The sequence below is a fragment of the Stigmatopora nigra genome, chromosome 21 (assembly GCF_051989575.1).
Source record: "Stigmatopora nigra isolate UIUO_SnigA chromosome 21, RoL_Snig_1.1, whole genome shotgun sequence".
Lineage (NCBI taxonomy): Eukaryota > Metazoa > Chordata > Actinopteri > Syngnathiformes > Syngnathidae > Stigmatopora > Stigmatopora nigra.
In genome coordinates, this window is record NC_135528.1 from 9,850,447 (window position 1) to 9,869,571 (window position 19,125).

Consider the following 19,125-nt stretch of genomic DNA (forward strand, 5'->3'; position numbering starts at 1 on the left):
GTGTTACTGGCCTGTTTTGCTCAATTAGTCTTTTGTTTTCTTCCCGAGTACTCTCCTCCTTTTCTTTTACAAATGAACAATGGCTGGTATTTCCGTGCTCTGATGTGCTAAAATGTTGCCCCCGTCGGCCCATTGTCGTTCCGAAGCCCTCTTGTTAATTAACCTTCCATTTTTCCGCGGTGGCATTCGAAGGCACCGCCACGACGTGATTGACGGCCTGTTTGGCCTCCAGCCGAGAGCCACTGTTGTCTGGCAGGGGGGCCAGGTCAAAGTTCACGCACTGGAGGAGGTCAGGGGTGCTGGAGGGAGGTCCCGAGACAGAAAGCAGACCGCAGCACGGCTAATTATCACACATTGTTGAGTGTTTTATTCAACGTTTGACCTTTCATAGACTCGTTTTCGTGTACACTCAACAGCATCTCTGCGCCGGTGTAATGGCGCCTTCAGGTGGACAATTTGGCTTATTGCAGCATCTAAACAAATTCCAAGTGCAAAGAGACTTTGCCTTGATGCTTATCACTATCAACGTGTGCACAGTCACGCTCACTGCTACTTTTGCGTGGCAAGGCAGTCTTATGTAATGACCGGGTGTAGTCATTTGAACTTGGTTGCGTGCCTGCCAGGCAGACGGCGGGCGCCGTTGCCGTGGGCTAGCTTCAAATCGCCATTTGTTAGCTATAGCAACCATCTTACAAATGTAAGTGCAAGCGTGTGTTTGTGGACACTTTGTCGCACACGCTTAAGAGAGACACGCGTACGTGACTCGGCGTAAAAATAAAGCTTAATCCCGCATTTGGAGCACTTATTCTACGGGGTTTTGCAGTTTAGCCGCGGATGTGGTGGCAACAAGCTTCTCATGACCTCACCGCCGTATTCAGCCATTGGCCGGCCAAAGCTTCGCGTCCTCGGCCAATGGCGTGCGGCTAAGGTGACGTGTGCCCGCCCAGAGTGTTAATGCCGATTGGCCGGGGAGGTGGGACTTGTATTCTGTGGTGGTTTTGGTGGCCTCCGATTGGTCGATAGAGCACGTAGGGTTAGTGCGTCAAAATGGAAGTTAATGTTTTGTTTTTCTCTACAGGCTGGAATCAACCTATAGGACAGAAAACAGACCACAAAAGGCTAATGTTTTTAATCAAAGCCATTTCACAACGCTCAAGTGACGGGACGTAATGTTTTAGCCATAAGATGTGACTTTTTGTGCGTGTTGAGAACCTCTGCTTTAAACTAACAAAGCCAGTCAAATAGAGTGGCTCAAGGAGTTCGCTTGCGCAAGGACACGCCCTCAGTGTCACCCCATTGGCCAGCGCCCCCCTCAGACTCCCAACAGCTGTTGTGTGTTTTCCCTCAGCGCTATTGGCTGCCTCGCCCCGTCAATCCAATGTTACTTTCCGGTGTCGTCCCGCCTCCCTCGCGCCTCCACGGGTCGCCATTGGCTGCTGGACCTGGCCGCGAGTCGCCAATGGCCGAGCGAGCTGGTTGTCAAGGCTTCGGGCTCCCCATTCACCATTTTGCGACGGTAGCGTAGAATGTACAGGGGCGCTCGCTGTCTGTTCTGCCCTCTCGTTAGAAGTTGCTCGGCCGGAGAAACATGAGCGTGGACTGACTGTTAGCCGCGGACGAGCGACCGGAGCGGCCTTGCCTCGCCTCGCCGTGCCCTATTTTCGCCAGCGGACTCAGCAGCGGGACTCTCGTCCACATTAGCCGTGTGGTAAGTGTTAGCTAACCAAAGCTTCTCCCGCGGCACTCCGGCGAGTCGTTGACATTCTCCATGTGGTTCTTTCTTGGCATTAACCGTGGTTATTCGGGGCAGGCGCCTTGGTGTCTTTTAGTGCGGAGACTAGCTTGTCGTGTGCGTGGAAAGGAACGGAAAGGGGAGGTGGGGGTTGTGAGAGAAAAAGGGAGCGTCTCGACATAGTGAGCCTGTCTCAAAGTTTTCCACGAGAATTCAATACAACGTCATAACTGGCCAACTGCGAGTATAGCGTGCGGGCAGACAGACAGGCAGGCCGACGGACAGACAGACAGACAGGCTCTCGTTATCTCGTCTTGTCTGCAAGACGAGAAGAACAGGGTGGCGGTCAATACGGCCTCGTCGTCTCCCCCACTCCCCCCAAAAAACAACAACAACGACAACATTTACAATAGAGCCAATCGCCACTGACGACGCGACGGGAGTGCGTGCAAAGTTGTGCCAAAGGCCTCAGCTGTCATTCCGCACAGCTGTCACACTCAGATGGGCCCCAGCTGACCCTTTTAATCGACTCCAACGCGTGTTTTTGTCTGCTCAACACAAGAAGAAGAAGAAGAAGAAGAAGCGTCTCTCTCGTTTGGAGTTTTCTCGCGGCCTTGCGTGCGTGCCGACCCGTCGTGCTTGGCGTCCTTTTTTTTTTTGCGGCCACTCGCTCATTCGCTCATGCTCACTTTGACTTGTAAACAAGCTCACAGGATGAAAGAGTCTGAAAAGGCCATTTGTGTGGGGTGGCAATGTTTTGCATTTGCTTCTAAAGGTCGGCTGCGTTCACGTAGCCACTGAATGAAAATGCCGGAATGTTATTCCCACTGCTCACTTTCAAACGTAACAACAAAACATGCAGTTCAAAGTGTCCAAAATGCTCTGATGGCTTGTTGAGATCATAGGCACTTTCAACCAGATCAGTTAGTTTTGATCAAGTGTCGTCGGTTGGCGGGGGGGGTGTCAAAAAGGCCGTCGGGAGCCTCTGATCCATTTCACATTGTATTTTCAAATGACAACAGTTAAATGGGCAAAAAAACCCAAAAAAACCCCAAACGATTTGCCTTATTTGCGTGTCCCTTATTTGCCTTTGTGGCCGTGATTGGACTTGTCACTTTGGACCTGATCAACGATGGCTTAAGTAAACAAAAATGGTGTCGACTTTGTCGCCAGATTTCTATCAAATGAAAGCCCTTATTTAAAAAAAACAAACAAATGGATTTGCAACGGAATCATTTGATGTTGGGGGGGTCAGACACATTGTTTTTGCTACATTTTTTAATGAAAGGCCATTTTTCGTTAAATGGGACAAGTCAAATGTTTTTGCGCAAAGCGTATTCCACAACGCTCGCTTTAACTTTCAATTTAAATGCCGCTAGCTCTCCATAAGCGAGCGTCAGTCCATAAAAAATGGCGACCACTTACTACTTCTATTTGCCCACGTGCGGACGCGAGTGAGCGGGCTCCGTCCGCTAAAGATGGAAATGAGCCGGCGGCGGCTACAATCTTACATCTTTACATGAAAATGAATATTGAACTATGTTCATGAATATGTTGTGTCCCTTATCAAATTGAATGAAGTGTGCGCAGGCCCATCTGTAATAATCCTGTTACTCACTTAGTCTTTCCGCTTAGAGCGAGCGATCTCGGAGCATTAGTGGGGGACAGTGGATGATTTGAACGCCTCCTCGCGGCCCTCGCCTCCCCGCGGCTCTCGCCTCCCCGCGGCCCTCGCCTCCCCGCGGCCCTGGCCTCCTCGCGGCCCTGGCCTCCTCGCGGCCCTGGCCTCCTCGCGTCCTACGCGGCGGCCTTTGCTCTCCGTCTCCCTTTTGCCTCGGTGCCAGAAGGCAACATTTGGCCAGTGTTGGCCGAGTGGGATGAGGCCTGGAGTGGGCAATGTCGGACCCTTCAGAAAGCGCCATTTGACCTCAACTGTTAGGCCGTCACGAGGAGTCGTTGGTTTTTCAAAGAAAGGACTCGGTGTCTTTGATGCATCTGTTTTGGTTTGTGTTAGCATGCTAGCAGCACATTAGATTTAGGCCGTCGTCAGTGCCAGACTCTCTCTCTCTCTTTTTTCCTTTTTAACTATTGCAAATACCGTAAAATTGTGATAGTCTATGTTTAGATGCACCCGTCATGATGTGGTGTTTTTTTCCCCCCTCTTTTTTTTTTGTCGGGTCTTAGAATTACTGTATTGTGATACATGCGTTCCAATAATGATATTGTTGCTTGCCCAGGGCAATTTTCTTCTTCCTCACACAAAGTGACTTTTGTTTTGATGTATTAGAAAGTAACATTGGAAGCGTCATTGCTTTTGGAAGCTAACGCGCTTTTATCTTTTGTAGCTCATTTGAAAAGTGAGTCGGGTCACTTATGGCCAGAATACACCCAATGGCACCATTTACGTCCAAAGCTTTGACGTGTTAGCCCATCAAGCTGTCCATTGACTTTTTGTCGGGCCGAAGCGCAAAGGCGAGCGAGGCGGACGAGCGAGGCGGACGAGCGGGACCGACCGGTCCATTCCCAAAGCGGCCCGTGGCTAGCAGATGCGCTCACGCTGAGAAAATGGGGGAATCAAGTCAAAAGGGGAAGTTAGCTAATGCCCTTCCACAGGAAATGGGCGCGTTGACTCTTGACGCATTGAATTGCGCTAAAGGAAGGAGAAAAGCCCGGGCCGAGGCGAGCCGAGGCGAGGCGAGGCGCTGGCTTTTCCAGAAGCGGCCAAAGGGAGGCTTTCAGTATGCGAGCCAACGAGGAATTCCCCCGCCTCTACTAGCCCGGGTAAAATGCAGAGTGTGTGAAAGAACCAGAGAGAAAAGAGAGAGAGAGAGAGAGAGAGAGAGAGAGAGAGAGAGAGAGAGAGAGAGAGAGAGAGTGCGTGCGTGTGCGTGCGCGTGCGCGTGTGAAAGAGGACTTGAAAGGGGAGGAGAAAGACTTGCCCGGGCAAACTACAAAGTGCTAGTCCGGGTTTGGCCCGCCACTTGATGGCCGCTCGCCGCCTCCCCGGTACGGAGGCGCTCTGGTCACGTCACGTGAGTAGCAGGCCTTACGTAACGCCGCGCGGGCGCCCGTGCCGTCTTATCCCGGCGTCAATGACTCACATTCGTTACTACCAGCCAGTCTCCGTCCAAGTTTGCGGCCACGCCGACCGTTTTGTCCAAATCTTACTCGGTCTTGTTGTTTCGGCGAGGACTCTCGCTGTTTCTGGCTGGCTCCCACGTTATTGGGCCACGGCTAACACGCCTGGCTTTTATTCTTATTTGGTGTGACTGGCAACAGGTGTCCATGTTCTCACGTCTGGTCAAGAAACCTTGGATGAGTTGGAATGACTAGAGAAGATAAAGAAAGGTGCATTTGGTGATAGGCTCTTTCTTCCTTTTTTTTCCAGTACCGAAAAGAGTCGCCCGGTCCAGACCAGATGACGGCAGAGGGCCCGGGGACGCCTCACTAGAAGAAAGAAGACGCCACGCCGCCGGCGGAATAGAGAAACAGCGTCCGCCCGTCCATCCGTCTTCATGACCAGATGAAGCCCATCAAAAAGCAGGGCCGGCGTTCCCCCCCCTCCACCCGGGCCAAAGGGGGAAAGCGGCGGGGTGCCGGCGAGGCCCCCGAAGGAGGCGACAAACCAGACTCGGACTCGGAGAGTCGGGAAGACCAAAGCCGGCGTCACTTCTCCTTCTCGTCCGACGGGGAGCCCTCTGCCACGGACTGCGGCGACGGCGGCACGCCCGGAGACGGCGGCACGCCCGGAGACGGCGGCACGCCCAGAGACGGCGGCACGCCCGGCGCCAACGGCAGCCCCAACCCCTCGTCCAGTCGCAAAACGGCCACCTTCAAGGCCCGCGTTCCCAAGAAGAAGTACACGTCGGAGCACTGCTCCGTTCTCGGCCACGTTTTGTGCGCCACGCCGCCTCGTCTGCCGTCGGGCGGCGGGGCCCCCGACCCGTCCCACGTTTCGCGGCCCGAGGGCGGCGTTCCAGGCCAGAGGGAACACCCCCCGGAGCGTTCTCCCGGACCGCCCGGGCCCGGCCGCTCGGAGGCCGTCAGCCCGCTCCCCCGCTGCTCCTCCACGGACACGGCCAGCGAGCACTCGGCCGACCTGGAGCCGGACGTGTCTTTGCGCCCGCCCCGCGCCGTGCCCGACGCCGCGTCGGACGGCGCGTCGGACGACGTGTCGGAGGCCATGTCGGACGCCTTGGCCAAAGGACTTAAAAACCAGCGGGTCCTGGCCCGTCAGCTGCTGAGAAGCCACGAGAGGGCCGGCGAGGGCAAGAGTCGGCGCTCGGCCTTCTGCGCCGGCGTGGTGCGCGGAGTGGACGGCCGATACGGGAGCCTGGAGGTCCAGCTCAACGGTCAGAAGACGCTCTGCCACTACCCTTATCGACACGGCGGCCCGCCGGGGGCGGTGGACCTGATCCTGGACGCCCCCCCGCCCGGCCTCCACGCCGTGGCGCCGGGCACTCGCGTCTGCGTGCCTTTCAGCCACGAGCAACGCGCCGGGGGCCAGTGGTACCGAGAGGGAGTGGTCACCCAGGTGGACACTCACCCGGCGGTGGTCAACTGCTACCGGGTCCTGCTGTCCGAGGAGAAAACGGGGCAAGAGGGGGACGCGGCGGCGGCGGCGGCCGGGTCCACGCAGGCCGTCTGGGTGTCCAGACAGACGCTGCGGCTCCTGCTGGCGCCGTGGGACTTGGGCTTGCCGTCCCGAGAGTTGGACGAGGGCGCCGGAGATCAGGAAACGGAGAGGGAGGACAGGGACGAAATCGAGCAAGAGGTCTGCCGTCTGAGCCGGGGCATGACGTCCGCCGGCGTGGCCTCGGCCCCGGGGAGGGCCTTTCCCCGCGTGCTTCCCGTCTCCTCGGCGGGGCACGCCGTCCCGTTGGCCTCGGTCCTGAGCCTGGCTCCGGAGCGGGAGCGCGAGCCGGAGGGCGAGCCGCAGCGCGAGCCGGAGGGCGAGCTGCAGCGCGAGCCAGAGCGCCGGTGGGACCTGGACTGTGACCTGGCCAGAGAGATGGATCTGCAGAGACAACAGGAGAGAGAACGGGACAATCTTGCCAAGCAGCAGCAGCAACAACATCATTCGTACATGCCGCTCACCCCCGAGGAGGACATGGAGGTCTCCCACTTCAACATGGTCCCCATGGGAACGCTTATGTCGGGGCCCAAAGCCGTGGCGCTTCCCCAACACCGCCACATCCTCTCCAAGCCCCCACCCGGCTACCTCAACCCTCACCCCTCGCCGCTGGTGCGGGGCATGGGAATGGCTTCCGCTCACCTGCCGCTAAACCCGCCCCCGCCCTCGGTGCTGCTGGGTTTGGACCCGGCCGCGGGGGCCAGCGCCGCCGTCATTTCCAGCGCTCAGCTCCCGGCCTTGCCCCCCGCCGCCTCCCGCGCGGAGAAAGCATCCGGTGGCGGCTCTGGCTCTGGCTCTGGCTCGGGCTCTGGCTCGGGCTCCACCTCCTCCTCCTCTTCGCGCTCGCGCACGCCTCTGACGGCGGCCCAGCAGAGGTACAAGAAGGGCGACGTGGTGTGCACGCCGACGGGCATCCGCAAGAAGTTCAACGGGAAGCAGTGGAGGAGGCTCTGCTCCCGCGAGGGCTGCTCCAAAGAGTCTCAACGCCGGGGCTACTGCTCCAGACACCTCTCCATGAGGACCAAGGAGATGGAGGCCGGCGCCGGCGGCGGGGGCGGGGGCGTCAGGGAGAGGGGCGGGGCGGGCAGCACCGGGACCCTGACGCCCTCGGACCTGCGACTGAGCGGCGGCCGGGCCAGCTCGGAGTTGGACTGGGACGAGACCTCCCGGGAGAGCAGCGAGGCCAGCAGCCGCGGGGGGGACTCTCGCCCCCGCCTGGTCCTGCCCTCCCTGCTGCCGCAGGACCTGTCTCGCTTTGACTTTGACGAGTGCGAAGCGGCCACCATGCTGGTGTCCCTGGGGGGCTCCCGTTCGGGCACGCCTTCCTTCTCGCCCGTTTCCAACCAGTCGCCCTTCTCGCCCACCCCGTCGCCGTCGCCCTCGCCGCTCTTTGGCTTCCGGCCGGCCAACTTCAGCCCCATCACCCCGCCGTCGTCGCGGCGTCACCGCCAACTGAGCGGCACCAAACTGGGCGCGCTGGGTCCGCTGGGTGCGCTGGGTGCGCTGGGGGTGGAGCGCCACCTGTCGGGCATCGTGCCAACTTTTCAGAGCAACCTGACCTTCACGGTGCCCATGAGTCCCAACAAGAGGAAGGTGGACGGCCACCCTGCGCCTCCGCTGCAGGCCGTGCACGACTACCACGGCAAAACGGAGCAGGCGCAGATGGCGGCGGCTGCGGCGGCGGCTGCGGCGGCGGGCGACCTGAACCTGAACCTCGGTCCGGCCGCCTTCAGAGTCCTTTCCCCCCACGGTCAAGCGGCGACGACGACCTCCTCCGCGCTGACTTTCCAACGAGCGCGCAGCGCCAGCAGCCGGCCCCCTTCCTCGGCGGCCTCCACCCCGCCGCCCATGCTGGTTTCCCCCACGCCGGCGTCCCCGTTGCCCCAGGAAGCGTCCGGGCGGCGCGTGGTGCCCCTGCGGGATTCTCCGGTCATCGTGCGCAACCCCGACGTCCCCCTGGCCAAGTTCTCGGAGCGCGGGCGATCCAGGGAGCCGGCCCGGCACGCCGTTCCGCCGGGCCTGCAGGCGCCCGTGGCCATTAACGGCGCCACGGGCAACGGCGGCGTTCTCCTCCGCAATCCCGCGTCGGCCTTGGTTCTGGTCACGTCCAGCTCGGTGAGTGGACTTTTTCCTTCCTTGCTTTTTGTGTTTTCAATTTGACACTTGGCCTCGGCGGCGGTCTAATACGCTAACCCTCGCTTGTCAGTCCCTCAGCCCGGCGTCGACGGGACACGCCTCATCGGTGGGCTCCACGTCCGGCGCCGTGGGCCCCGTCCTCTCCTCGTCGGGCCGGGAGGGCAAGCCCGAGGGCCACCGGGAAGTTGGCGGAGGCGGCGGCGGAGGGGCCCTGCCGCAGCCGGTGGCCTGCCACCCCACGCCCACGGCCCTCCTGCCGCTCATTGTGCCTGGCGAGTCTTCGCACCCTGCCCCTCGCAAGCAGATCATCATGGGTCGCCCAGGCACGGGTAAGGAAGGCCTCGCTCAGTCAGAGAAGGAGCCAGTAGGCAGAGTTGTGCGAGTTGTTGCAATCCCGGGAGAAGGACCACGTCCTCGGAGATGGTCCTCCTTCCCGCAATAGTTTGGAGTGGAAAGGAGGGAAGCTTGCGGAGAGAGAAGGTGTCGTTCCATTTTCCGTGCTCCTCTTCACGAGACTTTAGCACGGCTTTGCCGTGGCGTGATCGCCCAGGCGGCAAGTGTCTTTTGTTCTGCCGTCGAACCTATTTTGGCAAAGGGGGATCCTATGGGGGCACATTGTGTGAGATAAGTAAAGGTGCTAAGCGCATGCTGTGCAACTGTTGCCATGACAACTCTCCTCGCATCCACCACGCAATAACTTGGGCGTGAAGATGGCCTTTTTTCTTCTTCTCCTTTTTCTTTTCGTTTGGGGCAACGGAGAAGCTTGGATTTGCGCCCAGTTGTGCTTTCAGACCATTTAGCCGTCGGCGTAGGGGCCGCGGCCGCGGCCGTGGGTCTTACCCTTGACACCGGCGCGCGTGTGCGTGGAAGAGATACGGAGCGGGGCTCGCCCGGGCCGAAAATATCCACGCGTCTAGACGCCAGTGCAACGAGTGTGTCCGACGGACGCGCGGACGGACGAGCCTCGTGCCGGCGTGTTGTCATGACGACGCGGGTAGAATTAGCGCGCCGGCCCATTGGCCCGCCGCTGACGCCCTGGCGTACGTCCTTGGCACGGCCGCCCTCCCTCCCTTTCTCCCTCGTAGCCCGGAGTCGCCTCGGCTGTCCGATAAAAGAGAAGAATACACAATCCCATCCGAGTGTGTTACACAGCCTGTCATATAGACTTGCATATATTTCTAGACCGTATGATTTTCTCATATGGAGTCCACAAGCCTCATGCTAAAAGGCGGCCATCCTTGCTTCTAGTTTTACGGCAAATGCAAAGTCAATGTGAAAATAGGAGGCGGGGGCGGTGGTGGCGGCGGCGGAGGCTCCCGTGGCTGAGACTCCTGGCCGCTCTAAATATAGAGCGAGCGCGTTGGCATCAGCAGGAAGTGAGGCGGGCGGGCGGGCGGGATCACTTGTAAGTAGACTGGTAGCCATCTTCTCAAAGCACGCCAATGTTGTGAAATGTTTTGCATTGAAAAGGGATCAGCACAGTATTCCAGTCTGCAGGTCAAGAGGGCAAAGTGTCTGTGTACGTGCTATCATAGAAATGTCCCTTTTTCTCTTTTTGCCCAACTAGTGTGGACCAACGTGGAGCCGCGTTCGGTGCCCGTGTTCCCTTGGCACTCGCTGGTCCCCTTCCTGGAGCCCAGCCCATGGAGTTGGGACGCCCGGCCCGCCGTGGACGCCGCCGTGGACGCCGCCGTGGACGTCGCCGTGGATGCCGTCCACCCAAGTCTAGGTGGGAACGTCAAAGGCATTCCCTCGTCCCAACAACTCACGCTGGCCGTTTCAGAGCCTCGTCACGGCGTGGCGCCGGCGCCGGATTCGGAGAGGGCGTCGCCTTCGCGCCCGCCCCCGGGCAACAACAGCGCGGCTGCCGAGAGGGGAAGGACGGATAGCGAGACGGAGAGTGACATTGACGACCCGTGAGTGCTCTTTATTTGACCACCTTTTTTGTGGTTGATAGAGAAGGTGATAAGGTGACATAGCGCTCCACGTCCCAATACCGTGACGTGACATGAGTGTTGAGGCCCCAAATCCCGCATTGCCACTTTGACCACTATCTATGTATTTGTGCGCCTACACTGCGTGACTGGTGCGGGCTCTCTTTGGGATGCTCCTTTTACTCAGTCTTGCTGTGAAAAGCGCCTCCTTGGAGAGTGCCACTCAAATGTGGCCAAGGCGCTGGCGTGTGCGCCACAGACACACAATGGCGCCGCTCTTGCTCACGGCCCGACCCATTCTGTTTTGCCGCCGACTCAGACGCTGTCTGCTTTGTAGCGTGCCTTCTCTCTCTCTCTCTCTCTCTCTCTCTCTCTCTCTCTCTCTCTCTCTCTCTCTCTCTCTCTTTTTTTTTTCTCCCCACACCGCTGAAAGAAATGTTTCAGGGTCGCCTCGTCGCGCTCCTCACGGCCCGCCTCCCACGTCGTCTGCGGGCCGCAGTGCCGTGTCCATCGGGTAACCGGTGCCGTGGCGTTGCCATGGCTACAGACGTTCCATCACGGGCCGTGACGTTAGCGTTGCGCAATCGGAGGCCCATATTTATTTATTTATTCATTTGATTTTTCACCCCGTTGCAGGTTCTCCCCCGGCGTGGCCCCCAACGAGGCGTCGCCCTGGCGCGGCCCCGCCAAGAGACGCAGCCAGTCCCTCAGCGCTCTCCCCAAGGACGCCGACGGAAAGGTGGGTGACGAGACAAAGAGCCGATCAAACGGGTCAATTTTGGGAAAGTTGGCTCCAACTTTGGCTCCCTCTTTGGCTCCCTCTTTTGAACAGAGAAGAGAGAAAGAGCACATCCGCCGGCCCATGAACGCCTTCATGATCTTCAGCAAGCGCCACCGGGCGCTGGTCCATCAGCGCCACCCCAACCAGGACAACCGCACCGTCAGCAAGATCCTGGGAGAGTGGTGGTACGCGCTGGGAGCCAACGAGAAGCAGCAGTACCACGACCTGGCCTTCCAGGTGGCTTCCCGGGGACCCGGTGCCCGAGGCTCGACGCCGGCGTGGCCCGCGTCGAGCCTCGGCCTTTTGTCGCCGCCGTGTCAAAGTGACCTCCGTTGCAGGTGAAGGAGGCCCACTTCCGAGCCCATCCCGACTGGAAGTGGTGCAACAAGGACCGCCGCAAGTCGCTGTCGGACGGCCGCGGGGGCGTCAAGGACGTGGTGCGTGAGAGGAGCGTGTCCGAAACTATAGGTAGGTCTTGGGGGGGGGGGCGTCGCGGGGCGGCGCTTTTAGTACGTTGCAATAAGAGTTCTCTGTGGGCTTCCTTGTTTTTTTTTTTTTTTTTCTCCATTTTTGGGTGTCTTTTTCCCCAGAGCCGCTTTTGGAGACTCGGGCGCCGCCGGAGTGTAAGCTGATGAATTTGCCTTGGACGGGCGGAGGCCAACGTCCGCCGGGCTCCCGGCTCCCCCGCCCCCGGGCTTTTTCCCACGGCGCCGTTCACGACGCCGTGCACGACGCCCCGGAGCCACGGAGAGACGGCCAAAAGGTCGGGCCCCGTCAACGGCGTCTGCCGCCGATAGTCTGGCCGTAGTCTGGCACCAAAGATCCGTGGCCGTCGCCGTCGAGCGTCCTTGACGGCGCTAAACCGGTCTTTGTGCCATCTGGAAACGTCTGCGCGCTTTTTTCCGCCGCCTTTTGAAGTTGTGCCAGACGGCTCGTTTCCGGGGCAACGATGAGTTTGCGGCATTGACCCAAAAAAATAAATAAATAAACAAATAGGAGAAAGCCATGGCTAATGGAATGGCCTCAAAGAGTTGGAAAAGTTGCTAGCATATTAGATGAGGACCTGATTTGATCCCGTATTGAGAAGATTTCTTGGATGAATGGCTGGCTCTTTGTCACTTTTTGTAGAAGGCCCTTTCTTTGTTCACGGAGCAAAAATGAATGGAAATGCAAAATGGTGTATTTTTCTGCTCTGTAGGAGGACGAAGCAGGCATTTTCCGAAAACGAACGCCGCCGCCGCCGTCGCCCCGGTCTTTTCACCACCAAGGCGGCGCCGGCGAGGATGTCACCAGCGACGAGGAGCGCATGGTTATCTGCGAAGAGGAGGGAGACGACCAGGACGAGCAGGACGACGACGTCATGGGTGAGGAAACCAATGGCGTTTTTTTTTTAAAGCCAACGTGACCGGCTGTCGCCGTGTCCCGTCCTCAGAGGATTGCTGTCCCGAGGGCTCCATCGACCTCAAGTGCAAGGAGAGAGTGACGGACAGCGAAGAAGACGACCACGAGCCCCACGCTCGGGTACGTACGCCCACCTACGGCCCTTCCGCCTTTGGAAATAAGTGCGCCTGCCATTAGCCGCTTGAGGAGCTTGAGTCTTTTCATTTAAACTTCATTGTAATGCTAGTCCTTGCCAAAAAAAAACTGCACCAAAAGCTAAAACTAAAGCTAAACCTAAAACTACACCTAAAACTAAACTAACTCTGTAGGCCATGAGAAACGTTTTTTTTGTATTGAACTTTTGTCTCCCGGCTTGCAGCCTCCTGCCGGCTCCCCCCGGCCCTGCGCCGGGCGCCAGGGGACGGCCCGAAATGCAACGCAAGAGGACATGGGAGGAGCAGGAGGTGCGGTGGCCCCGCCCCAAGCCCGCGTGGTCGGGACGGGAGCGGCTGGGTCGGCGTCGGGGGGTCGTGGGCTCCCCGCCGGGCCCACGGAGCTCCAGCCGCCCCCGTTGTCCATGGTGGGCCCTTCTCCCCCCGCCGCTCCCAAGTACGTCCTGCCGGCTCCCCGCACCCCCTCCCCGCCCCGGCTGACCCGGCGGCGAGCCAGCCCGGCGCCCGCCGACGTGGCGCCCGCTCCCGGGGCCACGGGAACGGCCGCCATGGGATGTGGAGGTGAGACAGACAGACAGACAGACTCCCTTTCGAAAAATGTCCTCCACTATTTGCCATTTGCCTCTTCAGTCTTGGCTCAGGTGGAGAGCAAGATGGCACTTCCCGTGACCACGGTATGGGCCGGGACCACGGCTCCGCAGGCTCCGCCGCCGCCGCCACCTCTCCCCATGCAAAACGGAGCCGCCGTGGGAAACAAGGTGGGTGTGTCCAAACGTGGCCTTGATCCCCTCAAAAGTTTTTTTTTTTTGGGATGAAATTGTAAGCCGTCGGCCCTCCGCAGGTCATCCAGATTGCGCCCGTGCCCCTTGTCCAGGGCCACGTTGACGGAGCGTCGGTGCGGCGCGGGAGTCCCTTGGAGACCGTGGTGGCTCCCGCCGCCCGGCCCCCGCCGGCCCCCTTGCCGGCCCACTTGCTGGCCGCACCGCCCACCAGGTTGAAACATTTCAATTCGGCCATGTGGCCCAAGCCGGCGGCCCTGACGCCATTACTTTTAGGACCGCGCCGTTGCCCCGGCGAGCCCCGACGGGAGCCCCCACCGGAGCCCCCACCGGAAACCTCTGCCTCGCGCCGTCGGGCCCGGCCGTCGCAGCGCCCGCCGCGCACGCTCCGATGACACCGGCGCCCCCCGCGGCCGGCCAGAAGGACGAGGCGGAGAGCGCCTCGGCCGTCTCGGGTCACGCTCGGGTAAAGAGCGGTTCATTTTTGGAACATTTCTCTCTTATTATAATTACGCCTTTCATTTACGTGCGGCACACGGAAGCATGCGTGTGGCATCATGGTTTGATTTGATTGAAAGAGCACCACCACGTCATTGTTTCCCTCATCAGGTCGTCGGCAGCGTCGACCCGGGCGCTCCCACCGCCCCGTTGGCGACCCGCACGCTGGCCGTGGCGACCAGCCCATCGCCCGCCACCGCGGACGTGGAAGCGGATGGCGAGAAGGAGTCGAGCGGCGTGGCCGTCGTCAAGGATGAAGACGACGACGTGGAGATGGGAGGTAAAAGTGGATGGCCGCCGGCCTCTCGGAGCGTCAATTGGCCCATTTTTTTTTTCCCCCCGTGGCGTTTAGAAGATGTCGACGACAACGTGGGTCGGAATAAGGAGGAAAGTGTCAAAGCTAGAGAAGAGGCCATGGAGCGGGAGGCAAAGGAATGGGAGCGGAAGATGAAGGAGAGCCAGGACCACGAGAAACCAGGACGACGGGAGATGGACAATGATGAACAGGTGAGAGGAGCACCACTTGGACTTTTAATATCTGGAAAGCCATTGGAAAGCCATTGTGAGGCTGAATGAAGCTAAATGAAAGGTTCCTTTGGAATGACAGCTTCCTCCTCCGCTTCCTTGTTTGGCTTTGGAGCCGCCGTCGTCCTCCAAGAGGATAAAGTTGCGACCGCCGCCGCTGAAGAAGACGCCGCCCGACTCTCACGACAAGTGAGTGGCCGGCAGAAGAAGAAGAAAAATCCACGGCCCGTCCGTTCCCGCCGGCTAACGTGGCGCCGTGCCCGCCCGCCCGCAGGCTTCTGTCGGAGAGTTACTTTGAGGAGCGTTTTGCCGAGCTTCCCGAGTTCAACCCGGCGGAGGTGCTGCCCTCGCCCACCCTGCAGAGCCTGGCCACCTCGCCCCGAGCCATTTTGGGAAGCTACCGCAAGAAGAGGCGCAACTCTGCAGGTGAACAACAAAGTCTTCCACCTTTCCACTTCACCACAGATGGCGGCTGGCCATTTTTCCAAAGGCGAGTGCGCGCGTTTTCCGCCCCGTCCCACGCTTTTCTCCTCCTCCTCCTCCTCCTCGGCGAAGAGCCGGAGCCGACGGCGGTGGCGGTGGAAGAAGCCGTCTCGCCCAGGAGGAAGACGCGCCGCCTCTCCAGCTGCAGCTCGGAGCCCAACACGCCCAAAAGCGCCGCCAAGTGCGAGGGCGACATCTTCACCTTTGACAGAGCAGGTGCGCAGCAGGGGCGGTACCTTTCGAGGCCGGTGTCTTTTGGAAACCCTGACGCGTACCCCCAACCCCCCCCCCCCCCCCCTCCCCCCCTCCCACTCCTGTGCTTCCCGACAGCCACGGAGGGAGAGGACCTGCTGGGAGACCTGGACCGGGCGCCCTTCTCTTCGCTGCGGAGAACCCTGGACCAGCGGCGCGCACTGGTCATGCAGCTCTTTCAGGAACATGGCTTCTTCCCTTCAGGTGAGGCGGAATGGCAGAAATGAGGGCGGGCCGGGCGTCAAACTTGCGCTCAGTCCTGAATGGATGGATGGATTGATTGATTGATTGATTTTTGATGGATTTTTTTTTTGGTCAACCCCAAGAAGCGTCTTCTTGTTTCTCTTGACTGATATCTGGCGCCCCACAGCTCAAGCCACGGCGGCCTTCCAAAGCCGCTACTCGGACACCTTCCCCACCAAGGTGTGCCTGCAGCTGAAGATCCGTGAAGTTCGCCAGAAGATCATGCAGGCCGCCGCTCCCGGGACCCCGGAGGGCGGACTTTTCCCGGGCGAGGCCGGCGTCCCCCCGCCCAACTTACCCGCCTTCGATCCGTCGCCGGCGGAGGAGGAGGACGGGGGCGCCGGATCGGAAGCGGCCCGTGACCAGGACGCCGAGCGGGAGGAGCCCCAAAACCAAGGTTTCTGACGAGGCCACGTGTTTGGAAGCGGGCGCTTCATCTGGGGTAACGCTGGAATGTGTAGTCCTACAACAACAACAACAACAACAACAAAAACATCTATACTGCCTGGAGGAAAGAAAAGGTCCTTTTCCTCTCAGGAGGCCCCGCCCTTCCCTCAGCACATTTGTACAGTAGTTTTGTAGTCGGGACACAAACGCTGTGGCAAACAGATGGACGTACTATATGCAGGGTCAGGGCTTCACCTGACTATAATTCAGCGCACGCATACACACACACGCACCCACACACACACACCCACACACACACACACACTGAAACGTCCACGTGGCATGTTGCAGATGGAATTGCCAGCATGAGCAACGACGCTGACACATTGAGCAAATGCGACTGTTACTCACGCACTCTTTGGAAAAGAAAAAGGCACTTTTTTTTGTCAGTTGCAGTTTGAGCTGTGGCCAATGACTGGACCGGACTGTCCGTCCGCCCGCCCGCCCACCCCTCAGCACGGTGGCCTGGGACGGAAAAAGCGCAACCCCCACGACCTCCACGGATGATGATCCACGGCCCCTCCATGCTGCGCACACGCACACGCGCACCTATACGTACGTATTGGCCATACTGGGCGCCAATCCACCTCTCGAGAGCAAGCCATGGGCCCCTCCCTCCCACCCGGTTGGCCCGGCCACGGCGAGAGCCTCCTCCGCCGCCGCCGCCGATCACCCGGCGTGGAGGGAATCCGCTAATCTTCCGTCCAACTTGACGGAAGGTCGAACTCTCCCAAAAGTTCATATGCAAAGCAGCAAGATGTCAGGCTCGACAAAAAAGAAAAAAGAAAGAAGCGCCCTCGTCGTTGTCGTCGTCTGATGGACTACCCCCCCCCCCCCCCCCCCAAGTCTGCCGCTTTCGTTAATCGTGGAAATGAGCAGTTTTTCAGTGGGCTGTTTTTTTCTCTTGTGGCTTGCGTGTCTCCTCTGCCATCAATCAAGGAAATCAAAAAAGACTTTGGACTTGCGGTGCGGGGTGGGGGTGAGGGATCTTTGATTTGGAGTCATATCAATCCCCTGAGCCCAGTCTTGATTTGAATTGTACCGACGATGGAGGGCGGGTGAGGGGCCCCCGCCACTCTCGTCTCTTTGTTAAAAAAAAAAGTGGAAATCAGGTGTTTGCACAATCTGCGCGGCCCGTCTCGCCGCAAGTTAAATCAGGAAAGTATTGTTTTTTAGAGATTGTTTTAGTAAAGGGGGTGGTGGGGGGAGGGGGCAATAACTTTGTTCCACGTGTGGATCACCTTTGACCCCAAGTTCTCCCTCCCGCCCCCCGCCCCCCCGCCCCCTCCCTCCCTCCCTTCCTCCCTGGATGTACCTCTCTCTATCTCTTCAGCGTTGTTTAGAAAGTGCCCTTAAGCACTGGTCCCGGGTCAAGCGCTATGTAGCTCAGGATGGTCCTGGTTAGGGTTTAGTTCAGGGAAAGCAGATCCTAGACCAGCCCTGGAGGGCAGTCTCTGAAGCCCTCCCCTCGTCCCTCTCTTCTTGACACTTTATCCTTTCCCATCAAATGGTGCAATAGGACAATTCTTTCTTTTATTTGGGTTTTTTTTTTTTCTCGAGGAATTTGGAGTTTTTTTTTAATTTTAGTGTGTGTGGGTTAGGGGGGGGAGGGGCGAAAGAAAGCTCAGTGCCATAGAGAATGAAAAGCAGTGCAGGCAAGTGAGTGAGTGGAATGGGTGGGTGGGATGCCGTAGCCAACAAAACAGTATTAGGGCCACGTCACTAGAAAAAAAAGAAGAAGAAGAAGAAGAAAATGAGATAAAGATGTATTTTCAAGAGAAAAATTGTCCTAATATGAGAGTCCAGTGTCAAAGAGTCAAAACAAAAGCGTTATATTTTTTTGGTGATATATAGGATGTGGTGTTTAAAAAAAAATCCATTCTGACTTGATCTTTTAGGCCTTGACTCTCATAAGAGTAGAAGCATTTGTTTTTCTTGAAAAAGGATTTATCCCAGCAGTAGTCGTCGTCTCTCCTTACTTTTAAAGGTGGCCCAAATACTTATTTGTATATTTTTGCACGGGTTTTAAAAAGAAGAATGGTGCGAATGTTGTTGTTGTCAAAGAGATTAGCTTGTACTTAAAGTCAAACAAAAAGAAAAATGGAATAGCACTTTGTGACTCTTGGCTTCCTTTGCTGAAGAGTTTGGAGGGGTAGTGATTTTCTTATTATGGGTATTGCTTTTATTTCTCTGTAAACTGTTGGATGTGTGGGGGGAAAAAAAGCAACAACAAAATATATATAAATAGATATATATATATATAGACATATATTCACCATTTTTCCATATACTATGTGCACTTAGGTCTGTATTTGGGTGTGCGCGTACATTGGGGCACATGCGGGTAGCGCGTAAACGTGGCCGCCGACCGCTCCTTCTGTGAGCACCATAGTATATTTTTCATGCTAGACAGTATTTTTATAGTCGCCATGACTATTTTGTCTACCACGTTGACTGTTATCAGTTCCATTCAGGATGCAAACAAACAAACAAACAAACCACTTCTTCAGGTTTTCTAATCGGTCGCTGCAGGTCAAAAGTAGACTATCCATCAGTCAGTCAGTCAGTCAGGACTGCCCTTCCTTGCATGTGCCACGGCGCGCCGACACCCACGCAGACGTGCGTGTACGCGCGTGTACTGTATGATTGTGCTTCATAAATTGTCCTTGCATTGGAGAAGGAATTTTTGAATGAATGAGGCGAGTGAGATCTCATAAGCAGGCATGTTGACCATGTGCAATATTTCTATTAACGATGGAAAGCAGAAGAAAAAAGAAATATTAAAGATCTAACACAGGGCTTTTTGTTGTTGATCTGACATTCATTTGAAGGCTTTCTCAGCTGTTGTGGGTCAGAGTAAATCTATGTTTGAAAACATTGTGTTATGCTATTGTTTGTCAAAATCATTGGCAACTATGTTTTTCACTCTAGTCATGAGTTGAATTCAACACTTTTCTTCCAAAAGTCTTTCAAATACTGTTGGTCAGAAAATATACATTTTGTGGCAAAGCTTCAATGAAACTCTCATAATCCCATTTAAAAACTGCAATCTGTGGTACTTGTTTTAGTTTGGCCTCCATCCAACGTCAAATATAGGTTTGTAGTTGTTCCAACTATCCGAGTCAGAAC

At 57.5% G+C, this 19,125-nt stretch overlaps 1 protein-coding gene across 3 annotated transcripts; it reads left to right on the forward strand.

The window, feature by feature from the left end:
* Positions 1 to 1,434: 1,434 nt before the first annotated feature.
* LOC144214661 (protein capicua homolog) lies at positions 1,435 to 18,795 on the forward strand. Of its 3 annotated transcripts, XM_077743230.1 has the most exons (22): positions 1,436 to 1,708; positions 5,121 to 8,480; positions 8,572 to 8,830; positions 10,069 to 10,230; positions 10,285 to 10,417; positions 11,072 to 11,174; positions 11,268 to 11,453; positions 11,555 to 11,684; positions 11,807 to 11,979; positions 12,415 to 12,580; positions 12,649 to 12,737; positions 12,976 to 13,330; positions 13,400 to 13,527; positions 13,611 to 13,762; positions 13,825 to 14,014; positions 14,158 to 14,326; positions 14,399 to 14,553; positions 14,654 to 14,760; positions 14,846 to 14,997; positions 15,127 to 15,270; positions 15,385 to 15,510; positions 15,677 to 18,795. In XM_077743230.1, exons 2-22 carry the CDS (start codon positions 5,256 to 5,258, stop codon positions 15,952 to 15,954), a joined length of 6,582 nt encoding a protein of 2,193 aa, XP_077599356.1. In that variant the 5' UTR covers positions 1,436 to 1,708; positions 5,121 to 5,255; the 3' UTR covers positions 15,955 to 18,795. The 3 variants fall into 3 exon arrangements, with proteins under 3 accessions (XP_077599355.1, XP_077599356.1, XP_077599354.1); XM_077743229.1 differs by having other exon boundaries at positions 1,435 to 1,708; positions 14,402 to 14,553; positions 15,127 to 15,510; XM_077743228.1 differs by having other exon boundaries at positions 15,127 to 15,510.
* The last annotated feature ends 330 nt before the right edge of the window (positions 18,796 to 19,125 follow it).